Here is a 26,512-nt window from a genome sequence, read left to right as displayed (position 1 = left end):
CTGTGGTGGCAGGCTTTTTTTTTTTACACAGATCTACCAACTACCTGGTGTTATTTCAATGACAAATTTCGTGAGTGCATTTATGTAAATACTCAAGCGCAGATCTTCTTGTGCGCTCTCGGATAAACACTGCAGAAGTGCGATTTAGTATGTTTATGTAACAAGTATGTCTCCAACATTTATTAGATTTGCTAGGAATATTTGTGAATGTCTCCAATAGACCTACAGAGCCGTATTAATGCGTCCTGAAGTAAAGTGAAACAGCTATACGTCGTGTTTGTTGGCTTCACACATCACGCACTTGTCAGTCAGCCAGTCAGTCAGAGTGGGCGCGTAACCTTAAAGGGTTAAACAATTAACACACAGCTCTACTACGGTTACTAAAAAGTTTGCGCTGTTATAATTCACTTACCTTTTAAATCGTTTTGGTGCGATTATCACCTATTAAAAAACACGATTGAATGTTTTGAATGAAAGGCTGTAATGTAGCCATGGCGGGATCAATTTTGGCGTAGTGCACTGTCATGCAAGAATGAAAGTAGCGTGCACACCTTTATAAAGATGCTAATAAAATTACAGACCCAAACAAGTGTTAGCAAACCAGCGCAACTACCCAGCAGTTTCATATCATCATCTTCGAAAGCCGTGCTTTCGACGAAAAGAAAAGAAAAAGAAAAGACGAAAGATATGTCAGGCAACACAGTCTCAAACACATCTCAATGAACACTTGATGCTTGCTGTCTACAACTACAAGCTGCATTATTTAGGGTCATTTTTTACGACATTGATAGGATGTTTTGTTGTCAAGCTTGTTTCCTTTTTTTATTATAAAAGTATTTTCTTTGAAATCTGTAATAGCACTATTGGCCCTCATCGATGGTAAAATGGCCAGCTTTTTTTTTAAAGGACATAATCACAGAGGAGAAATCAGATGCTCAAGACATAATCTTTAAAATAATGACATATTTAAAATGCAGTAAATGTATGACAAATGTTTACAACAATAGTGGATCATAAATTATTTTCCATGGAGCGAAGCATCATCCACCCGCAGTTGTTTAAGACCGGCACGAATAAAAAATACGTTATATACACTTTATATATTTTTCTTTAAAAATATATCTTTATGCAACAAATTTCGTTATGTATAATGTGTAACTTATTTCTAATGTATTTTTTGTAGGCCAGTTATCTACAACATAAACAAGAGGAACAAATAGCATCTGAGGTGAAGTAATTCGGCTATATTATAACATCTGAGGTGAAAACAAGTCTGCTATAGACTATGCTTTAGCGCCAAAACAATCCATTAAACTGTTTTCACTTTTTCAGTTCAATTCATTAACGAAGCGCGGTTTGAGCAACATAAGCTGGACAGTCTTTACACATTATTCGCAGCACTGATAGTATTTTAGGTTACCTCGGAAGAATAAACTCGGTCTGAAGGAAGAGAGAGCTCAGAAACTCGTTGAGTGAATGAAGAGGCTCCCCACATTTGCCCGATTTATAAAAAGAGAGTCTGCATAGGACTATTTGTACCAGTCTTTCAGAAAAAATTGGTTGAAACACCTGCAGATATAACCATGATTTGCGCATAACATGTGTCCCGCAATTTGCGATGTCAAGAGGGTGACTCCATAAGTAAGCTAAACTGCACACAATGTGTGTGGATGCGTGTCTTACGGCGCAAAGCATAACTAAACCTTTAAATGTCCATGCTTAATTAGTCATCGATAAGGTCTATCGAGTAAAGGGTTATTGACAATCAATAGATCATCAAGTAATCATTAATAAAATATATTTCAAACTAAATTCTCCATACTCACCATTAAAAGAAGTTCAGTTCATCCAAAACTGAGTGATTGGCATGCTAAAAATCCTATAAAATTGATAGATATAAAGATTTTTATTGTGATAATTATTGATATCGACTGATATGAATAAAATTATCGTGATTAATTTTTTTGCCATATCGCACATCTCTAGTTTGAGCTAAACTGTGCAAATCTGCGGCCCTCCAGAAACTGGATTTGACACCTGTGGACTATATTTGGATGTAAATGCTCACTGGTTTGATTGGCCTAGAGTTTGCATATACAAAAATGTTGTAAGTTTCAAAGGACAGCCGTGCTTTAACATAAACTTCTGTATGTATGTGCAAGACACTTTTGTGAATTAAATTAAAAACACATGAATACGAAAATTATCTATACTAAAATACAAAAAATAGTAACCATGCAGTAAAAAGAGTTACTCACACGTGTGGTGAAACATTAACATTGGATCCAGTATAATCAGCACATTGCGAAAGCTCTCGCTGTGGCCAACGGTGACGCTCACTTTGCAAAAAATGTAACTACATGTCACTATGATGTGTAACCCAAGCTCTGTGATTGGTCCCACTTTATATTAAGTGGCCTTGACTAATATGTACTTACACAGGAATTAATAATTTGTTACAATGTACTTATTGGGTAAATACATATTTTTACTGTGTACTTATGCTTGATTAATAACATGTATGTAATTACATCTGTACTTAACTTTTGTAATTACATTTGTAAATACACTGTTGAACATCCCTTACACCTTAACCCACCCTTAAACCTACCCATACCACCAAACCTGTCCATAACCCAACCTCTATCCCAACTCAAAAGCACCACAAGTGTTCTCAAATACATTATAAACACAGTAAGTACATTTTATTTATTTTTTTGATGCAAGTACATAGTAGTTAAGGACACTTAATATCAAGTGGGACCCTGTGATTGGTCAGCGAGTGGCGCTGTCGAGTGTGGGCGGTGCTGAGAGCCGCAAGCTTGATTGTTTACAAGTGTTGAGTCCCGTGGAGGGGCTTCAGATGGAACTTTTGTTTTGTGTTTACCTTAGGATTAAAGTTGTTGCACATCCATCAGTTTCCGCCGCTGAGTGAATTTGAGCTACTTGTAGGGTTCAGAAAAAGCAAAAAACCCTCGAAAAAACTTGACACAGAGGAACATAAAAAACTACTGCTAGCTAGAGTTTTGGAAGTGTTATTGCAGAGCAACACAAGCATCACGCAGAAGTATAAATACACGACTACGTGCAAAGCAGGTGCCGTGGGTCATGTGGATCTCTCGACGCAGAAGTATAAATCAGCCTTTAGTCTGTGATGATTACTCAATTAGTGCGTGTGTTCTGAAACTCCACCTTCTTCGATGTGCAATTTCTTAAATCTGTTTCTCATTCCACAGGGGTCAGCCATTTACACCCCGGCCTACTGCAGTGTGGGCATATTTAGTGTTTGAAAACCATACACCATCACTCAACCTTTAAAAACTTTTTTTTCACCTCAAATGAAAAACCAAAAAGGACTTAATTGAAGTATATTGGAGCCTTTAATGTTGGGATCAGAATGAATGCAATGCATAGACATTTCACACGTTGATACTGCACATCATCTTGTTGTCTTTGGAGCATCAGTCAAAATCTGTCGCTTAGTTTCTAAATCTATCACTTCAAATCTATTACTCCAATGACCTGTCAGTCTTGTTTTTTTATTTTACTTATTTTGGTGAAAATCAGATGGTATAACAGTTCATGATGTAGAACCAGGTGCTGATGATCTTTAGCCAACGCATTTAGCCACTTAGTCACATTCAGCGTTATTTTGCCTTATTGGCTTTAATTTATTTGGACCCCAAAAATAATATTCTGCCATCGTTTACTCAGTTTAATTGTTTCAAATCTTTACGATTTCCTTTCTTCTGTCAAACACAAAATAAGGTATGTTAGTAATATAGTATATAGTACTATAGTATTTGTAAAACTTTTGTTTTCAGCTCCTTTCAAAATATGTTAAGTGCTCATCACAAGAAACTTAGGAGGGTTGGAACCACTTGAGGGTGAGTAAAGAGTAAGCAAATTTTCATTTTTTTAGCAAGCCATCACTTTAACTGTTTTTAAGACCAGAGAAAGGTAGGAGTTTTGAAACTTAGAAGTTGTTAACATAGTAGAATGACCACTTTAATGCCAAAAGAACAAAAGAATTGTCATTGCTCAGTGCATGACCAAAGACTGCAGCTCTGCACAGGAAGTTTGGCCAGAGGAGAAATGGTCACACCCAACTGAGCCTGGTTTCTCTCAAAGTTTTTTTTATTTTTTCCCCTTCACTTTCAACAATTGGTGACGTTTATTCCTTGCCACTGTCACCACTGGCTTGCTTGGTTTGGCACTTGTGGAGCTGCGCATCTTCAGTGTTTGGACTTTCAGCAGTGAAAATTTAACCACTGAACTGGACTGACACCGTTTCAGTTTACAAGAACTTCTATGTTAAGCTGCTTTCACACAATCTTCTTTGTTAAAGCGCTATAGAAATAAACACGAGTTGAATTAAATTGAATTGAATGACCCCTTGAAGCATGATAGATTCTGATTGGCTGTCACTGCTTTTATGTTTCATCATTTCACAAAAATTTTCAGAATGTACCGAATGTGGCTTGATTTGTACATGACATTTATACCAGTGGTCCTTAACCAGCAGGCCGCGAATTGGCACCGGTCCGTGGATCAATTGGTAACAGGCTGCACAAGAAATCGTCAATTATTCAGTTTTATTTATTATCTGAGCCTGAACGACCTTTTATTTTGAAAAGTCTTTGATTTACCAATCAGCTTTAGATTGTATGGAATATACACGTTTTGGTAAAAATAATTATCTCAGACAAACACAGAACACCCAAACACTGAAGTGCATTGTAATTTTCACCATAAATAGGTGATAAAAGGTGATAAAAAGGTTAAGGACCACTGATTTATACTACGAATGACAATGAATCTATTATCCTGTGAATTTTACTGTACAATCACAATGCACTCTGTAACTTTTTGATTTAGTGCCTAATTCGTATAAATTTGTGCCATCTCCTCCATACATTTTTGTAAAATTTACTCGTCCCCCAATGAAAATCGGTTTTGGGGTTGGGTTTGTAGACACACCTCCTTTTAAAAAAAATTAAAATTTCCAAATGAATAAAATTGTATGAATTTGTACAAATTAGCCACTTTTCAGACATTTCTTTGTGAAAGTTGTCCAGCATCTCAAGTCAAGGTATTCTTGGCTCCTTTCGCCCCCACCTCCGCACGTTATTTTTGTTTTCTCTGCTCCCCGCAGAGCGGCAACAAGCCCTTTGAGCTCTCGCCCCTCCTGCAAGCTGCAATCTGTACAAACCACGTCACGCCGCTGTGGAGTGACCCCGGCGGTCGTGGAGATCCTCGGCTGCTGCGGTTCATCTCGTGTCAGCTCAGTGCTCTAAATTGTGTGACAGCGCAAAGCCACGGATGAGACAAGCTGTCAGTCAGGGCGCCCCTGCTGCCCTTTGAAGGCGAGGCCAGGGGGCAGAAAGGTGCCGCAAATGGCCTGTGAAGTTTACATACACTGCCCACTGCTAAACAGATTACCTCTAATGAAGTGTCTAGAGCTCAGGCCGCGTCAGGCCTAATCCTGGCTGGCAGTGCGTCCCTTCGGCTGCCAAAAAAGCCGCCACCCTCTGGCCTCCTCCCGCCGCTATGCCGGCCTCCCCGGCGCTGGGAGGTGCCCGTCGTTAATCAGGCCGGACAGTGCGCGAGCTGACATGCAAATGTAGGTCATTGCATATGTAAATGTGTGATTAGCGAGCCGCATGCCAGAACACATTAGCTCGACTTTGCTCTCAGCATGCGCTTGTCATGCCGCTTTAGAGGCTCATGCTAACATTTGTCAAGCGACCATGCGGGGAGTGAAAGCAATGCCTTGGCCCTCTGTGGACCATCCGCTGCTGACCAGATCTACAAGATGCGTTTGTGTCATCGATGGGTCAGTGATATATAAAAAATGTCTATGATAAAGAAAGCGGAAATGTTTAAAAAACGATTATCTAAGCAATTCATGATTGTTTTATGTGGTTTGGAATTTCTTTAGTGCCTCCTTTTTAAAAAAAATTTAATTTAAAAACCACTAAAGACGCCTGTGGTGTAGCTTAAATAAACAAGTAAATGTTTCTTTTAAAATTTATATTACATTTTTACTTGTTTTATCATGTTGAACCACATGCCCGTTTTTACATCTTTAATATGTAAAATACAATCAACTGATCAAAATAACAAATCTTGGTTATACTTTACAATCGGGTTTCATTAGTAAATGTGTTTATGAGCATGCACTAATTATGAACAATACTTGTACAGCATTTATTAATCATGGTTCAACATTTAGTAATGCATTATTAACATCCAAATTCCTGCTTGTTAGCATCAATGCACCATGAGTCAACATGAACTAACATGGTCAAATACTGATGTATTGTTTGTTCATGTCAGTAAATGCATTAACTAACATTAACTAATACAACCTTATTGTTTCATACAACCCAATTGTTTTCATATGTTGTTATTTGAAAACCAGGGTTATTTAATTAAGTACTGAGTTGTTAATATAGGGTGTCTTAAAGTATTAAATGTTGATAAATCAATTATGAGAAAATAAACGCTCTTAAAAGGTATTAAAATGTCTTAATTGTGTTTTTACAAGGTCTTAATTTTTGTTCAAGAGTTGTCCAATGTGTTTGACTTCATAAAAGCTTAAATATACTTATTTTTCTCCTAATATTAATTGTGGCTTGCTCGATCCATGTGATTGGTTCAGGCCAGGGTGTGTCCATCTGGATGATGTCACTTAATTTGCCACTAACACAGGAAGTTGATGTGACACTCCACATGTGGGCAAACCATAGTGCGAAACAGACAGCAAAATGGGAAAATGTAAGTTTGCATACTCCTGGTTGGAAATAGACGAGTTAAACAGTGGCTGAAGCTGGTTGCTGAAAACAACAGTGTAATTTATCCTTTCAAGCTTTGTTTCTTCCGAGCCTATCTGAGTTCGGTTGCATGATTGTGCTCAATTGATTTATTTAACCACAACTGTTTAATAACAACTGTTTATTAAGATTTGATACCGATTAAAACTTGAAGTGGCAATGAGCTCTTATAATATTCTGAGAAGGTCTTTAAAAATAAAGGTATTGGAATTACCTCTAGGATTACTTCATATACCCTGTAATTCTTCTGAATTTAAATGTTGGTATTGTGCTGTTTAAAAGTGAAAATAAATGTCTGAGAACATGTTTGTTATTTCATGCAAAGAGTCAAAACAAAACAAATGGCAACATATATATATATTTTTTTATCTAGATGAATTATTAGTAATTTAAACAATGAAACGGATATTAACTTTGACAAACCCTAAATCCAGAAAAATGTCATGTGGACTCTTAATTTTTTCCATATTGATAATTAGATACAGTTATATTTTATTCAAATATATACATTTTAATAGCTGACACAGCATGAGTTATATATGGGTACAGTGCTACGTTAATTTACAAATAAATACTGTGCGCAGACTATTCTGTTGTTTTTACTTTACCCAACTTTTTTCCAGTTACTGTTCTTAGGATATATATTGTTTTGTTCATCAGCTTCTCTGGATTTGACACAAAATAACTAATAGTTGCTGGATATCTGGTGTCTTGGTTATTAGCTTAATATTGTTTCATTTAGTCAGACCCAGCTTTCTCTCTTTGCTGCAGTAGCAGAAAGCGAGCGCTGCTTCTGCTGCACCAGATGTGTCCCTAGAAGAAGGGGCTGAGAGCGTGTTGTCACATGGAAAAACAAGCTACCTCGGTGTGTTAATTGGATGGGGCAATTCTTTGGCTCACACCTTTTTTTCCCCCCTTAAAGCTGTCAAGTTAGAAAACAATGAAATTCTTAAATTGGTCGCCCCTTGATCTACATCCACCCCTCTGGCGTCTAGTCAAGTAGCAGTGCTTCCTCCAACTCATTTCTTTCAGTTCATCCTGTTATATATACGTATCCGACAGTTTTACACAATAATGGTGATGGATCTGACAGATCGTCCAAGTATTGTAGTATTGAAAAAACACTGGTGCCATTCGTATTGGTTGCTATGCCTGAATATCTTAATGGATGATCATTTCATGAAGCTTAACTTGGAATCAAAATATGAAAAAGCGTTCCATGCTTAAACTTTTAATATATATATATATATATATATATATATATATATATATATATATATATATATATATATATATATATATATATATATATATATATATATATATAGCGACAAATAAAATATATATTTTTTATTCAAATAAAACATATTTTACTATATATATATATATATATATATATATATATATATATATATATATATATATATATATATATATATATATATATATAGAGACAAATAAAATTTGACTATATATATATATAGCAACCATGTTCATGCAAAACACTGCTGGTGAACGGTTAAACGGTGAACTAATAGTTATTAATACAAAAGAAATTATATATATATATATATATATATATATATATATATATATATATATTATTTTATTTTTTTATTTTTTTTAAATGCTGTGTATAAATATGCAAATCAACCATTATTTAATTAAATATGCAAATATTTTCCAATATCTCAACATTTGGTTAAAATTTCTTAACATTTGGTCAAAATATTTATTAATAGTAATAAAATGATGTATATAATCAGGTATATTATGCACAAATATCCCTCTGTAATTACCTTGTGTGAAGACTATACTAAAAAAGAAACTCTAAAAACATTTATTTTAGATTTTTTTTAACTGAAAAAACCCGAAAGTCTCAAACTTGACATGTACATGAAAAATGCCTTAAAACGGTCCCGGACGAGCCTCCATTTCCCATCTAACAGTGTCATTATCTTTATTTAGACTCAAGCATTTTAGAAATTTAAATTTAACAATTCTTCTCTCTTTCCTGTCTTCACAATATTATTCGCCCTCAAGGCCGTCTTATGGGCATCTTAGGGTAGTTCAACACGGCACGACATTGCGCTCCTCAATCTGTCACCTCTAGTTTCTAGAGCGTTTGTGGGATTAAAGTTTGCAGTGGAAAAGCCTCTAAAGGTCATAGTGTTAATTAATTTATTTATTTGCTCACACCATCTCCGAGGGGCTAATTCTGGGTTTTGTTTGGAAATGTAATTTTAGAGCGCAAGTGTCAAGACACCACACGAATTCCTTGGAAAAGCACTTGGGGCGGTTTGTCACTAACTGGTCCAGCATAAGTCACTTCAGAAATAGGGATGTCACCACTCGCCTGATTCATCTAGACAGTCTACAGCAAAGATTCATATTGCGCTTTGCTTTGTTCAACATGGAGGGTTAATGTTGATTCGTTCCCACACTCTTTCGCCCTGACATATCACCCCAGTGACACCTATCGAGGATGCCCTCAAGAGTTTGCATCCTTCTCTTGGCATACACTGAAAAACAATAACAAGTTTGGCTTGCAGTGGCCGATTTGAGGAGACGTGTTTTTTTTTGTTTTGTTTTGTTTTTTTCATTTTAGGTTCACGTTGAATGAAAAAGCGCAAATGAAAGCTGTCTGATGTGCATTTTGCTTTGTTTTGTTGTTTGTTTTCAGAAAATTGATATGGGCTATAACAGTTTAGCCAACTTTGCCATTGAGAAGAAGATTGGAAGAGGACAGTTCAGCGAAGTTTATCGAGCTACGTACGTTCTAGACCACACTATAGTTGCTTTGAAGAAAATACAGGTAAGAAATTCATCCCATAATGTCATTCAGCAAGACTACACTTTAAAACAATTATTTTTTACTAATAAAAGCCTAAATGTCTCAAAATTGGCATACACATTAAAAAACTATATTGCTTGTCTTATAATGATCCCGGTCGAGCCCCCATTTGTTCACTCGGAAAGAAGATATTTTTGTTTCAGGGAATTCTTGGTCTGCCTTTACAGGTTATCATAACTAACTAAAATTTGAATTATTTATATTATATTTAAATTTTATGATACTTAACCAACATTAAAATGAGCCATTTGTTTTACATCATTTGGTAACCTTTGATGTTAGTAAGAAACTGTTGATGTTAGTTCATGGTCTATTATTTAAAGACTGCCCAAACCGATACAATTGTTGATCTTAACAGTGTTTCTAAAATTTGATATTCACATTTAAGGTTTAGAAATCCTGAAGTACCATTATTATTACTTTATATTAAACAATTTATTCAACTAGTGTATTCTGAATTGCAATTATAGCAATATAATTAGCAATAAATTAAACAGTTTAAAATAAAATATAAAGGAAGCATTTTATTTCAGCTAGTTTATAAAGCATTTCCCATTTTTACTTAGTTGAACTGATTCATTAAAATAACTAATTAGAAACTATTGACCGTATGTTTAAATACTAAAATGCTTAAAAGATGTAAATTTAAAATAATGATACAATAAATGAATAAAGGCTTTATTTTTATATTTAATTGCTTTGTAGTTGAGTATATACTGTATTTTTAGTGGAAAAAATATTTTATTTCTAACTGATTTTTTTTTTTTTTTACATAAAGTGCCTTTAGACATTTTCAGAAATATTATATGTTTGAATGAAGTTTTATTCAATTAATAAATATGTAATTATTCAGTTGTGTTGTGATCATTTTTGCAAATGTATATGCTGTATCTTCTTGATTATGTAATTTAGTCTTAGTAAATAATTAAGCATGAAAATGAATTTAGCAATCTATTATAACAGTACATGTTTACTAATAAATTTAGTTCTGGGGGAACACAACTGGAGCAAATGCACAATCTCTAAACGCATCTACAGTTTGCAATTCCAAATTAAGCAACTTCAATCCAACATCGTTGGCTAAACACATCAGCATTTTTGGGGACAATGAGTCATTAATTTGCATATCAAAAATCTAAGTATCGTGAGATAAAACATTATTTTTGTTGACTTGATTGGACAGCACCAAAATGAGTTTTGCGTTAAAACGGGCCTCAGTACATTCATGCAAATTTTGTTTGTACAGAAACAGGCATCTCATTGGCTCTTATGCTGATAATCACAATTGAATCTTTTTTTTTTCCTGCCATAAATATACACACACACACACACACACACACACACACACACACACACACACACACACACACACACACACACACACACACACACACACACACACACACACACACACACATCTAGCTCACACAAAAAAAGCTCAACAGCTTCCTCCGGATGTGCAAAGCGCAAAGCAGACGTGCTGGAAGAAATAATTGGCAAGCTTTAGATTAGAAGATTGGTGCCCTCTTACTGTCTCTTATTCTCTCCTAGCGCACACATACACACACGCATACCTCCGCCACAGTGGTCGTCTCTAGCACTACCACTGACTTTATTAACACTAATGATGAGCCCAGAAAGACTTAGTATTTCATATATGCTATTAAAAAATGGCTGTTAGCAGTACTCTTGAGGCAAGACACTGCAGGTGAATGGGCTAAATAAAATTGATAGTTATTACCATACTTCCACTGATTAATTATTAAAAATTGCAAAAAAATATAATAAAATTGTATGCAAATGATGCATTATTCCTTTAAATATGTGCTAATTTGGATACATTTCTATACTAAAAATAACATTGGATGAAGTCAAATACTTTTGACATATTAGAGTCATAGTTTTAAAGAGGGATTAAAATAAAAGAACCATTTTTTGTCACTCTTTAATTCATAAAATACTGCAAACAAAGATAAATAAAAAATAGTGCAGAAGGTCAATTCTCACTACTTTTTGTTGAATAAAATATTGTATATAATCGGGAAAATTATGTATGAAATATTCTTTGGTAGGCGACGCAGTAGTGCAGTAGGTAGTGCTGTCACCTCACAGCAAGAAGGTCGCTGGTTTGAGCCTCGGCTGGGTCAGTTGGCGTTTCTGTGTGGAGTCTGCATGTTCTCCCTACAGTCCAAAGACATGCGCTACAGGTAAATTTGGTACGCTAAATTGTCCATAGTGTGTGAGTGTGAATGAGTGTGTATGGATGTTTCCCAGAGATGGGTTGCAGCTGGAAGGACATCTGCTGTGTTATACATGTGCTGGATAAGTTGGCGGTTACTATGCTGTGGCGACCCCTGATTAAACAAGGGACTAAGCCGAAAAGAAAATGAATGAATCAATGAATATCTTTTAGTAAAAACCTCCTCAATACAGATACAGTGTAAAGGCAGATTTATACTTCTGCGTTGAGTGATCGGCGTGAACAACGACTTCTGCCTTGCACCTAGTCATGTGTTTATACTTGTTAGCGTGCTGTTCGTGTTGTCTTCCTGGGTGTTTTGTTTTTTTCCTGAATGCTACCTTAATGTAAAGTAACTAAAACTGGCTCATTTAGAAGAGGGAACCGGCGGACATACAACAACTTTAATCATAAGGTCATCTAGGTACTTTACAGGACTCAACACTTGTAAATACTCGCTCCAATGAGTTTGTGTGACTCTCTGTCCCACCCACACTTGTCACAGCTACCAAGCAGGTCAATCATAGAGTTTGCACTACACCTCATTGCGACGTGCACTTACATTTTCTGAGAGGGCCGTGGAGAGGGCTATGCAAAAACTGCACCAGTGCTTACACATGCGCTTGACGCGGAAGTATTAATCTGACTTTAAACTGTTAAATTTTGTGTGTAAAAGCTGTTAAAAGTTCAGAATTATGAGTCGTTGCAATAGAATGAAGAACTTTTGAGAAAAGCCTTTTTAAATGCATGTTATAAAGGAAACGCTGAAAAGTGTATTTTGTGTTTTTCATTAGACTAAATTATACTTTTTGTTAATTTATGAAAATACAAAATTTCCTGTCTCACAATTGAGAAATGTATGAAAAAATATTTTTTGCCTCCAGTGTTTCTATAAATATGTCCCACAATTAATATTGCCATAAGTGTGCATTAAGTTACTTCAAACAGTAATTAATTACTAAAACATCATTACAGTTATACCTGAATTACTTCATCTGAAAAGTAACTTAGTCACTCAATAAGTAATTTAGGTTCTTGACTAAATAATAATCCATATAAATCTCAGTATATGTATAATAAAAAGTAAACTCTTAATTCTATAAATTTGAGTCAAACATGACCTTTTAGATTTGTTAAAAAAATGAATGTAAATGTGTATCAAACAAAACATTTTGCATATGTTTTGCATAAAATGCATTTTGCAAACATACAAACCTAGTATATATTGGCATAACTAAATTTCTTTTTCATTTTTTTCTTAGGCTTATGTAATTGTTGATATACAAAATATCTGAATATTACAAAATATGAATTTACATTTTCTCTGCTACACTGAATCTATATTATATATTGCTACAGTTAAAGTCAGATTTATTAGCCCCCTTTATTATTCATTCATTTATTTTCTTGTCGGCTTAGTCCCTTTATTAATCTGGGGTCGCCACAGCGGAATGAACCGCCAACTTATCCAGCAAGTTTTTATGCAGCGGATGCCCTTCCAGCCGCAACCCATCTCTGGGAAACATCCACACACACACTCATACACCACGGACAATTTAGCCTACCCAATTCACCTGTACAGCATGTCTTTGGACTGTGGGGGAAAACGGAGCACCCGGAGGAAACCCACGCGAAGGCAGGGAGAACATGCAAACTCCACACAGAAACACCAACTGAGCCGAGGTTTGACCCAGAACCTTCTTGCTGTGAGACGACAGCACTACCTACTGCCCCGAATTATTAGCTCTCTTTTTTATTTTTCCCCCAATTTCTGTTTAACGGAGAGAAGAATTTTTCATTTTTCACATTACTGAACATAACAGTTTTGATTAACTTATTTCTAATAACTGATTTATTTAATCTTTGCCATGATGACAGTAAATAATATTTGACCAGATATTTTTCAAGACACTTCTAAACAGCTTAAACTAACATTTAAAGGCTTAACTGGCTTAACTAGGCAGGATAGGGTAATTAGGCAAGTTATTGTTTAAAGTTCTGTAGACTATCAAAAAAAAAAAAAAAAAGATATAGCTTAAAGGGGCTAATAATTTTGACCTTAAATTAGTTTTAAAAAAATTAAAAACTGCTTTTATTTAAGCTGAAACAAAACAAATGAGACTATCTCCAGAGGAAAAAATATTATCAGACATACTGAGAAAGTTTCCTTGCTCTGTTAAACATCATTTAAGAAATTTTGAAAAATAAATAAATAAATTCAAAGTGGGGCTAACAATTCTGACTTTAACTGTTTATTGTTGGAAAATAATTGTTGTCAATCAGTTTAAGTGTCTTAAGAAATTGTCTTCATAAATGTTAAAAAAAAGTTGTTAAATAAAATTAAAATAGTAGATAATAGTAGTATGAAATTATTCTGCAAAATGGACCCTTTTCACAAGATCATCATAATCTTAAATCCTTGAAAATTTGTACTTTTTTTTTTTTTTTTTTTTTTTTTTAGACATATGGACGCTTGTATGTATTCACGTATGTATTTACCTTCTTTGCATCAAATTTCAAAAAACGAATTACTGCAAGGTGTTTCTAATGTAGCGTCTATGTTACTAATGGCTTTATTAGTTTAACGGTAATTAAATAATAAATTAAGCATCTAATTCTCTTAATTTAATTATTAATGTTGATATTTAATAAGTGGTAATGATTATTCAAGCATATCAATTTTTATATTAACTTATTTGTATTAGATTAAAATGGTTAAACATTCATTCAATTAATGCCAAATTATAGTAATATAAATATCATCAAATAAAAAAATTAAACATTAAAAAGACAAAAACCACCACACCCATCTGACTGTCTCTGATTTTTCAAAACCAGCACAAACAATCTTGTTTTACAACATCAAAAGCTTGTAATCCTATGCTATGTTAGATGCATCTTGTAAAAACACTGGTTTGATCATGTCTGTCCCGATTATGATAAAGCACAAAGTGCAAACAGCCAACAAAAATATTCTGAACATCTCAAGGCCTAAAAATCAACCCAAAACTTTCAAACCGAAGAGTGAAAACTAGTCGTGAAGCAAGCAATGCTTTCCTCAGTCATGCAATCAGGGTTGCACAACATTTGCATCAGGAAATATTGCATAAATAAAAAATATCCAAATCACAAAAGATGGAAATCTTAGGCAAACTGGACATTTCACACTGACAGCTTTGAACTTTGCGCCAAAAAACTGGTAGGAATCGAAGTTGATAGTGACCTGCACTAAGCTTTTCTGCAGCTCTAAAGCTTGAATTATTGTTGATATTCGTTTACTAAAAGAACACAACAAGTGACAGTTTGTGTAGGCATGGGCCGGTATAAGATTCTGACGATATGATAACCTTGGATAAAAATATCACGGTTTCATGGTTTCGCGGTATAGTAATTACTGCTCTAAAATATGTTCTATTTTAAATTTCTGGGTAAAAATGGTTTTCCCATTTGAACACAATATATTTTATTTTAAGAAACATTTGAAATGTGTTGTTACAGTAAACAAGTCAGGCTAAATCATTCAAATGAATTATTGACTTCTGTGGTCTTCATTTATTTCAAAAAAATTTTCTTTGTACAATTTAAAACGGCATCTTTTGGATATCTTTTCTGCCGGAGATACTGTTGTCCTAAAAAAAAAAAAAAAAGGTTTAAAAAATCATACACATACCTTAGGAATGGTATTGCAGAAAATGTTTGAAAGCCTTGACTTTTACAAACCGCTGTATACATTGAAGACGGTTATCGTCCCATGCCTAATTCTGGGATATATTTTGTTAAGAGTGTTACTGTCATTTAATTATTGGCATATTGAATGGCATTATGACCAGTGTTGGGTGTAATTAGAAAGAAATGTGTTACTGTAATTAAATTACTTGTCTCCTAAAAGACGTAAATTAAGGAGTCATTTTTAGGTATCTATTTTAGTTACTTCCAACATAACCGCCTTAAATACTGTACACAATTTCAGAAGTTCTATATAAATAAATTCAAAGAAGCAGAGAAATAGATATGGAGCCTTTTCACAAATCCATTTTTCTTAGTAGTGAAAGTTGTCGTAGTTGGGTGAACTCATAGCGCAGTGAATGGCGGAGTACATTTTTTTACAATTCCATTTGCTGACACAATAAAAGAAATAACTTTACGGTGGTGTTATATTAAGGGGTAAATAAATATTTTAGTTTATCTATTTTCTTTTTATTATTTATTTTGAAGGACAGTAGAGAGCATTGACAGGAAAGCATGGGGAGCAGAGAGAGAGGAAGGATCGGCATAGGGCCACAAGGCGGGAATCAATGTCAGGTCGCCATGAGCACCTGAGTGCATGTGTCGATGCACTAACCACTACACCACTGGCGCTGACAAGTTTATCTATTTTTAATATATACAAGTAATTATGATAGATGCAAATAGATACAAGTTTTATCCAAATAGATAAGTAAATCAATAAATAAATACGGGGGGTCAATACTAATACAAATTTCCATATAGTGAATAAACATTTAAAAAATAAACAAACAAAAAAATCTATAAAATTTAGTAGGAAATATAGTAATCACTGCTAATAAATTAATTTACTTTAGTAGTAAATTATAAGTTTAAATGTTAAATAATCAGAAATACAAAATAAATAAAAAATTATAAAATAAATATGATTATGAATACAAATAAATGAACTAAAATATAAATTGATCACTAGCACAATTACATGGTTTAGCATCCATTAAGCATTCCTGCAATCGACATACAAAACATCCAGTAAACATTGGATGAACTAAAAATGAACCCTGACTTGTCTGCCTTTATCTCTCACCCTTAAGCACAGGTGAATATGGGAACTCTTGAGGCAGGATGGGTATAGATGCGGTGGGGCAGGAGTTTGGGGGTTCTGGGTTTTCAGTCTACCCTACCGCCCTCCACCCAGCACCATGTTTTACTTGTGTTTTATTTCTTCTTCCTTCTTGATGCCATAACTCTCTTTCTCCTTCCTCTTTCTCTCTCCCTTTTGATCTTTTGATAGATATTCGACTTGATGGATGCCAAAGCTCGGCAAGATTGCATCAAAGAAATAGATCTCCTGAAGGTAAGAAACCAGAGAAAAGAGAGGCCGACACCATGTGCCGCTATTAGGATCTCTAAAGGTGCCTCTGCCGAGACCCGATACCAGTGAAACATACAGAGAGGGAGAAAAAGAGAGAGAGAGAGATTTAGAGGCAGAAAACAATTGATCTGGATTAGACCTTCAGCTCTTTCTCTCTCTCTCTTTCTGTTAGGCAAGTGCAAAACAGTCCTTTTTGTGTTGTTCCTCCTGGCCAAGATTGCATTTTCTTCCTCTTTTCTGCAGTTTTGATCTTTCTTTGCTGCTTTTATTGTAATACACTATATTTTCTTTACTATAACATCTCTATTTTTAATATAGTTTACTAAATTTACATTGATTTCTATTGTGAAATGAATTATTTTAGGTCTTTATTTAATAATCATTATGTTGAGGATGAAGGTAACACTGCAACCTAGAGGAAACCGTGCTCATTCTCTGTAGAATCTTTTGATGTTTCTTAACAGTTTTATATTTTTTAATAAATCATTTGCCGTTCATCAAACCACCTACAACTGGCTGCGGCTCACAGGAGCACGAGCTCTAACGAAAGTTAATGACAACTCCAATAAGAGCTGATGTCTAGCTGATCTGAGGTGTCTGGCTTTTCTCTGCTCTGTTGTGTCTTTGTATCTGTTGTCGGATACGCCTTGCCTTAACACACACATACACACACACACCCTTCTTTCTGTGTTGTCATGTTAATTGCTTCAGCTACAATTGCCGTCCATTGCCAAGCCTGTTCGCGTTCCATCTCCGTCTCTAGGCATCTTCTTTGAGACAAGATAATTGCTGCCTTTTTTCGCCCTGCTGCTTTTTTATATTCTTGCTCTTTTGTATATACCCTAATATTCAGACAACAGGGTTGTTCACATTAGCTGAGATCTTGTGCAACAAAGTGACCTGAAGTAATTTTTTTGATGCAAGTCTATGAAATTCGGCCGCTTGAATTATTGCGATGAGGCTTATATGATGTGGAGGTTCAACGACATGCTTAAAACTGACTAAAGCTAATTCTTTTAAAAGGCTTGTCTTTGCCTGCATGCAAGAATAGCATTAATTGGTCAAAAAATGATAAAAATTGTATGATCTGGACAATATCGATAGTTGATATGGCAAAGTTGGGAGTGGGATGTGGAAAGCTCCCAAACTCTGGTTATTTGCTCTGCAACTGTGCTATCAGTGTTTATTGAGATTAAAACAAGATTAAATTAAAAAAAAAAATTGTGATAAATATTGTTATAGCAACACTTGTCACTGCTTTGGGCAATAATGCTTGTCGTAGATGCCACGTGATAATTGAACGTTAAGGAACATGTTGTCTGGCACAACAAATGAAATAAATTAAATTAAATAAAATAATCGTTTATTAATCGTAGAAGGGTTAAAATTTTCAATTAATCAAATCACCCAGTCCTACAGTGGAGCATAGAAACCCCTCTGCCCACTACTTTTGGAAGTGTTAAGAGCAATACAGACCGAATGGGGGGAAAAAAAACAACAACTCTGGCTATATCGAGTACATGAAAGTTATGCATCATGGGGAATGCCGATCACTCAAAGTGAAACTATAAATCATACTTAGCTATTGGTTTTGACAGAAAATGATCTCTTTTCAATGACTTTTGTTGGAAAAAAACTGTACAGTGGTTACCTGCATCTAGCAATAATGTTAAGTGTGTTTACATGCTAAAAATAATAAGAGAACTATCAAAAATCTGATTAGAAACTGTTTGCCTGTTTATTAAATAAAAACAATATAGTTAATTGACAGGAAGCAAAGCGTGGGAAAGGAAATGGAAAATAAGCCAGTGCCAGAACTCAAACTCTGGTTATGTCTTTTTCCGTCATCCCTATATTTTACATGGAAGCCAAAAGCCATTTGGTCAAACAGAATTGTGAAATTAATCTGAATTGTGGAATCTAATTTGTAGAAATCAACACACTCACAGTGACTCGCCTGCATTCAGTGATCAAACTAACGGAATTAAGGTAGAAAAAAAACAATGTGAGAGAACTTTCTGCCCTCCTAAGACATCTGCATTCCCAAGAGAGAAAGCGGAGGTGGAGGATAAATATGTGCATCGTCAGTTTTTCCTCACCTTCCATAACTTTTTAGGGGACTATTGGTTTCTTTATTCAGTAAGGATATTAAGTTAAGTGGAAGATAGTGAGGGATTGGATCAGGAAAATTCCTCAAGTCGGGACTTGAACTTAAGATCATCTGAAGAGCAACCATACTATATGTCAGAGCACTGACATCATAGCTCTTTTTTTTTTTTTTTTTTTTTTTTTTTTTTTTTTTTTAAAGCTTTAAAAGAATTTTTTTTATATATATATCAATAAAGTGGCCTGCCATCCCTCAGTGCTTAAAATGACCAGAAATGAGGTTAAAGTAGTAAGGAGGCCTCCTGAGTTCCCTTCATTCTCACCAATGGAAGCAGAGGTGTTAGGGGAAGAGGTCACAGTATGGTTAGTGTGCAGAGGTCATTGTTACATTCATTGATCTTTTATAAACTGTTTTAACAAGTTATGCCATTTTATTGAGCAGAGAACTGACAGAAAGCAGTGTGAGAGAAGGGGGGCTTTAGTTTGACCAATCAAATATTGGCACTGATAATAAAAAACCTTCAATTTTTGAATGATTTCCGTGAATAAAATGACTTCTCAACCTCCTGTGGTTTAAAATCACTGTGGAAGTGAGGTAAAAAGAAGCGAGGTGGTTCTTTCAGGCTCCCGGAGATACCTTCATTCCCGTGGGAGGAAGCGGAGGTGTCGGGTGAAGAGGTCACTGTGCTAGTGGGGTGATGGAGGTCACCGTCACGCTCCTTAATGACACTTTGCCAAGCGAATACACTGAGGTCAAAGGCTACTGCAACACTGGCCTCGTTCCTGCTCTTCCTACCATGTTCCTCCTCCCCTTCCTGTCTCTCATTCACCTCTTCTTTTTTTGTCTTCTTTACGCAATCATTTCTACTCCATCGCTAATGAATTCAGTCGTTATAACCAGCTCACCTCAAGCCGCTAATAAGGCTTTTGCGTGGAACACAGACTCATGCCTTCTACATCAGTGGACAGAGCTGGGGAAAAATAGGAAAGAGTCGCAAATCAAAATAATGAGGCAGACCGACGCAAGCCGCCCCTCCCCGACGTATCTGTCTATTTGTTTTTCTGTCACTTTTAGACCCCTCCTGTTTCCCAATGCAAACAAAAATTACTCTGTTATGCGGAAATGTTTTGCTGTTTGCATCTTAAAGGAACACACAAACGATTCTGACACACATCTGCAGTGTCCCACTTCTAAACCCTTCCTCAGTTGGGTTCCTGCAGTGGATCAATATTGCAGTTCATTTGAAACGTATATTACCATTTCGAGGAACCCACAGGATTGCGGAATCACTTGCACTAGTGCAAGTTGGCATAATATAATTGTCACTCTAATCGGTCTTGTTGTAAACAGAGGGTTGGCTTAATATTGTTCCCAATGGAAAACGGGAGTGAAATTACAGCGTTTAACGTGATTAAAGTCAACATCGCACCACGTTTCATGTCCGCCACATTGGATGTGCCAGCTAAGGGGAAGCAAGAATGGGGCTGACACCGCCGGCTGCACTCGCTGCAGCTGTGTGATCCAAAAATACATCTAACGAAAGTCACAGGATGGCGACAGAGGCGCGCACGTCCTCCCCTATATCAGCGCGGGGCATGAACATTTCTTTAATAACCCCCTCTGCTGTGTCACAGCGCGTAGCGGGGGCTCGACACCCTCCCGTTTGCAAGAGACTTTGCCTGTCTCGCTTCTCATTGATACACTTGTTTCCTTTTATTTCACCCCCCCCCCCCTTTCCCCCAGTCATCTTCAGTGCTATGAACCGATCCCAACTCTACTACTCATTGACCAACCAACAGGAAACAACAAAAAGCTGAAGGCTTGGGCTGGGGGGTGGAGATCATGCCGTGCTGCCATGCACTGCTGCTGCCTGGCCTGCAATGTTAACATCAGCCAGAGTCTCAGTGAATTTGTTTTCTTTTGTTTATTAGTAGCGTTTGCCAAGACAAGCATCACTTTTACTATTGCTCAGACTTGAGGGATGTGAACAAACCCATTGACCCCATTGATTTTAAACTCTCTGCATATGTTGTCTTTAAGTCAAGTCAAAGTTTATTTGTAGAGGACTTTGCAAACACAAAAGTGAGCCTAAGAGCTGTACAGAAATATACAAGAAAAAAGCATAATAGTATACAAAATACAAAAAGTACAAGATAAAATATTGCTAAGCTACCTAAAAAGGCATATGAATTAAATTAACCAGTTATTAGAATCAGGTGTCAAATAGGGGTGTGACAGATAACGGTTGATCCGTGTTCCATAGGGATCACATCCCACAGTTCTGAACGCACGTGACCTGCGGATTAATAACTTTTTTGAACTTGTAGGTTAATACAACATTCATAACAATTGCAAAGAGATCACCTCCTCTGTCATTCAAATCATGTGTATGAAAGCATTTTGGCTTCTCTGTAAAATATAATGATGACTGAAAAAGTTGTGGTGGAACCTAAATGCTTTCTTAGATTGTTAATTAAAGGTGTTTTCTGTCACTGTTTGTTTAGCCTGCATTAATGCATTCAGTGTAAAGGTGCACATTTAAACATTAAATTATTGGGATCTCAATTCAAACCTGCGCAAACAGAGAGTTGAGTTTTTACACTCTTCAGTTAGTTACAAACAATTAAATAACACAGAATTACTGGGAGAAAAGTTTATAACTCAGATACAAGCACTGATGTTTATGGTAAAGATTAAAATCACTTTAATGGAACTTGACACTAGTAAATGTTGTTGCAATTGCATTGTGTAACCAATGGGGGGCGACGAACAACCATCAAAATTATGTCACTGAATAGGTTTTCAAAAATGATCCACCTATAATGAAACATTTGTGTGTGAATTGATTTCTATATTTAGCATTATCATCAACTGTAGCAAAGATCTTTTTTGTATTAATAATTGTTCTTGTTTTTATTTTGATTGCAACTACACATTCTATGTTCTGTTTGTTAAAACCAATGTATTTTGCAGTATGTTTTCATATAAATGGAAACCAATTGACATTTGTGTCCTTCTTTTTTTGCTGATCTGAAAAATGTTCCGATCTGTGACTCAAAAACCGTGTGTGATCTAAACTGTGAGATTTGTGATCAGTTACACCACTAGTGTCAAATGCCAACAACAAAAAAAAAATAGTTTAGAGATGACTTAAATGAGAATATGGAAGAAGCCTGTCTAATGGGCAGCGGAAAATCATTCCAAAATCTAGGACCTACCACTGCGAAAGCACAATCCCCTCTAAGTTTACACTTTTATTTAGGCACAATCAGGAGAAGCTGATCAGCTGACCTGAAAGAACGATTTGGCTCATAGGGGTGTATTAGCCAGAGATATAAAGTGGGAGAAGACCATTTAGAGATGTAAAAACAAATAAAAGAATCTTAAACTGTATTCTAAAATGAACTGGCCACCAATGAAGCGAAGCTAACACGTGGGAAATTTGGTCATATTTGTGAGTACCAGTTCACAGCATTTTGCATTATTTGCAAGCGGGCAATGGCTGACCAGCTACTCCCCACATACAATGCATTACAGTAATCTAAAAGAGTGGTCACAAAGTGTGCATTACTGTCTCAAACTGTTGTTTTGGTATGTATTGCATTATTTCTGCTAGTTGTCTTTATTGGAAAAAGCTAGATTTAGCTATCGCTGTAATCTGATTGTCAAATTAAGTTGTCAAGGTAAATTTCACCCCTAAATTTGTTACTGTAGGCCTAATATGCTCACAAATCCAAACAGAATAGAGGAGTCTCAACGGTTCCTTCAAAACCATTAAACCTGTTTTGTTTTCATTGAAACTTTCACTGTTTGTGCCAAATGCATGAAATCATTCATGTTGAGGTGTGGTTTTATGATAGAGATATAAAGTAAACCCGATAATATTCCATGCAGCTACACTTAAGGAAGGTATTTATGGCTTTAGACCACACAGAATATCTTAGAAAGTGGCGATATGCTAGCAAACTACTTCCATTCGTCTTTGAAACTCGTATAACCAAAGTAGAAATTCCTACTATTAACTACTTGCTTATTACCTGCACATTATTAACATATTGGCAGTTTTTAGTACATTTCTCATGAAAACGGTGTTCAATCAATTAATAAACTTAAATTAAATTGAACTCAAACTTAGTATTCAAATAATAGGCTTTCGAAGACACTACCTCAGCATCTCTAGATGATAATCTTATGTTTACCTTCATGCAAGCATCTGCTTTGGTTTCTGCTGCCTTCATGTTCTCAGGCTTTCCTGAACCACAGAGTCTTGTTAATATTTAAACAGTCACTGACACTCTGCCTTTTCCCTCTGTCCCTCTTCTCCACAGCAATTGAACCACCCCAATGTAATTAAATACCACGCGTCATTCATTGAAGAGAATGAGCTAAATATAGTACTGGAACTCGCAGACGCTGGGGACCTCTCACAAATGATAAGGGTAAGGACACATGCCCATTTGTCAGCACTTTTCTTTCTTTTTTTTTTTTTTCTCTCTCCCAAGGAGTATTCTCACAAACCCCGGTTACTAGATGACCGAGCATAGCCTAAACAGCTACACAAAGACCACATTTTTGGTAATGATACCAGATTGTTTATCAGAATCACGTTCGATTGGTTCTGCCACCCTGCTTTTTTTTCTCCTCCTGACAACCCCTGCAGCTTGCATCTACAACCTGATGCTCCACATTTAATGGTCTGCATGTAAAACCCCTCGCTGCCAAATCTCCACCCGCATAAATCATTCCTAGCACAAACAAAGCGTTTGCAGTCGGTAAATGAGGAGCAGGACGGATTAGTATGACGATGCTTTCGACATATTGCGCAAATATCCTGACCGTCAGCTACTTCGGTCTGCTCCAGTGCGCTGCTGGATTTCTCAGCCCTTCTGCTCCACAGGGCTAATTAGGTTTATTTATTTTTTATTAAACAATGGCACGCCATAGGTGTATACCAAAGCTAATCCTCCCACCATCGTACAACCGAACATTGAGCCATATGTAAAACAGAACCTCCGAATGCATAAATTTTACTTTTTTTCTCTCTCTTTTTATTCTTTTTGATTATTTTTTTTCCATCTCAGCCCCCTCCCTGGTTCCCTCTGTCCATCTCGGAATTCAAATGAAATCAAATGGCCCCTTCATTTGCATGCACTTACAGAATATTGCATGTGCCGTGTTTGCTTTTTAAAGGCACAGAGGGGGCTGCTCTCTCCCTCATTGACATCAAACAGCCCTCTGATATGCAAATAGAAAGGCAGGGGAAGAATAGATCCACCGGCTTTGTTTGGATGTGGGCCAAGGTTTTCTGGGGCTCGAGACCGTACGCTCGCCGCCATTCTGATCATTTCTGTGAAGAGGTACGGGTGGGGATGAGGCTCAAAAAAACGGGCTGAGTGAGCTTTCGCACAATGGAGTAATGCGCTGCGCTGAGATAACCTCAGTTTTGTTTCGTTAATCAATTCCCGGCCCCTTTTAACTGCCTCGACAAGTAGGTTTACTTGCTAGTTGCTCAGTTATTGAGGCTGCATGTGAAAAGGTCATAATTACTGAGGCTGTTTCGATTAAGCAAGCTTCATTCTGTCTTAATTAGTCATGTAACGTCATATTTGGTTGCGCTTTGAAGAAAGCTCATGCACTCGTAGACCTCGTCCAGACAACACCGTGCTAAAAGCTTTGAGTTTTTGCAGAATTTGAAAAGGGATCACTTCATGCTGAGTCGCACTTAGTGTTTTGGGAGAGTTAATAGATGTTGACTTTATTAAGTACTGCCTTGAATTGTCAATGATGTTTAAACACCTGTTTCTGTAAAACAAATGTTGCGCTTTGATGTGAAATGTCATACCAAACACACTTGAAATCTGTTATTCATGTTTATTTAATGGAATAAATGTTCTATTTGGCCCACAAACCATGATGTAGATGTTTAGTTAATAGAAATGTTTTAATAGAAGGCCCAGTACTTTGAAAAAGCTGTTAACTTTCTAAAAATTACACTTTTTTTTTTAAACGATGGATGGAAACACCAAGATGTGCATAAATTTTGAATCTGTGCATAAAAACATATGCGCAAACCTGAGTAGGATAAACGTGTTTGTTTGATAAGAAAAGATGCGCATAAACTAATATGGAAACTCAATTACTGAACAAATTCCAGAATGCGCATTAAAGTCATGTGATTTTGTTATAAGAGATCACATGATGATGAAAATGTGTGTGAATGGACAAACCAGCAGGCTGAGCACATTTTAAAACATCTGAAATGTTGTTTTGGTCTTTCTAAGATGAACATCACCATGTGTTTATTGTATGTCAGGATTCGTCTTCTGAGGCGCAAGACATTTATTAAATAAAGAAAAGATTCGCTTAGCTTGTCCTACCACAGCAAATTCTGTTTTTACTTTTTATATTTGCTGCCAGTTAATTAGGAAGTGAAGATTTTGATGGAAATGCTGCTTTTTTTTTGCAAGTCTTTTATGTGATATTCCTGTTTTGCGCATAAATTTAATTAGCATCTTTGGATGGAAACATAGCTAATGTAGCCAAAAACTAAAACGTTTTTTTTTTCCCTTGCTCTTTAAAAAAAGTTTCATCTTAACACAGTGTTTTCAAGATTATTCCAGACCAGTATTTGGCGATGTCACCTTGTTAGTTGGGAAATGGCTTTGGTTGAGGCTTGGCTCTTGTCTCTATGTATAATTTGCTGTATGTATAAAATGTGAATTAATTATAGTGTGGATTAAATGCACAAATTTCTGATAAAGCATCAGGACACTTTTGAGCAACACTACTACGTACTTCAATATTGTTGTGTGTTTGTTTGCATTTCCCTATAGTCAAAATCTCCCTAAACACATGCTATGCACAAAATCAATTCAAAATCAATTTTGTTGTGTGATATATTGCACTAAAATATATTGAGATAAACGATATTATTGTCATTTTAAGTCTATTTCATGCCACTCATTATTTAATGCCAGAATGATAGTATAATATAATCACAATGCAAGTACACATAATATTATATTCTTAAGATTATTTAATTATAGTCATTTTAACAATTAAAAAATTAGGCATTAGAATTACAATGTGAAAACTCATATCCTAAAATAATAATAATAATAATAATAATAATAATAAAGGTTAACAAAAAAGTGCAAGGTAAAAAGTAACAGAAGCTGTGATATCTGCTATCTGATCTGTTTTCAGTTGTAAGAAACATGAAAATATACTAAAGTAATTTATAGTAAATGTTATAGTATTTTTTTAACCATACTGAAACCGATAGAAATGTTGCACAGTCTGCTAAAATGTTGCTAGATCTAGTTTTTATGTTTGAGATATATATATTGCATCACCAAAAATGATTGAAGAGATG

At 35.7% G+C, this 26,512-nt stretch overlaps 1 protein-coding gene across 1 annotated transcript in view; it reads left to right on the top strand.

The window, feature by feature from the left end:
- nek7 (NIMA-related kinase 7) overlaps positions 1-26,512 on the top strand; it is a 124,021-nt gene that overhangs the window by 41,432 nt on the left and 56,077 nt on the right. Inside the window, 3 exon segments of the mRNA NM_001003617.1 lie at positions 9,520-9,651; positions 16,950-17,012; positions 23,466-23,576. Of these exon segments, the coding sequence (NP_001003617.1) occupies positions 9,520-9,651; positions 16,950-17,012; positions 23,466-23,576 (306 nt within the window).

The sequence above is a fragment of the Danio rerio genome, chromosome 22 (assembly GCF_049306965.1).
Source record: "Danio rerio strain Tuebingen ecotype United States chromosome 22, GRCz12tu, whole genome shotgun sequence".
Lineage (NCBI taxonomy): Eukaryota > Metazoa > Chordata > Actinopteri > Cypriniformes > Danionidae > Danio > Danio rerio.
Note: the sequence above shows the minus strand (reverse complement) of the source record. Positions and strands in the feature narration are given on the sequence as shown.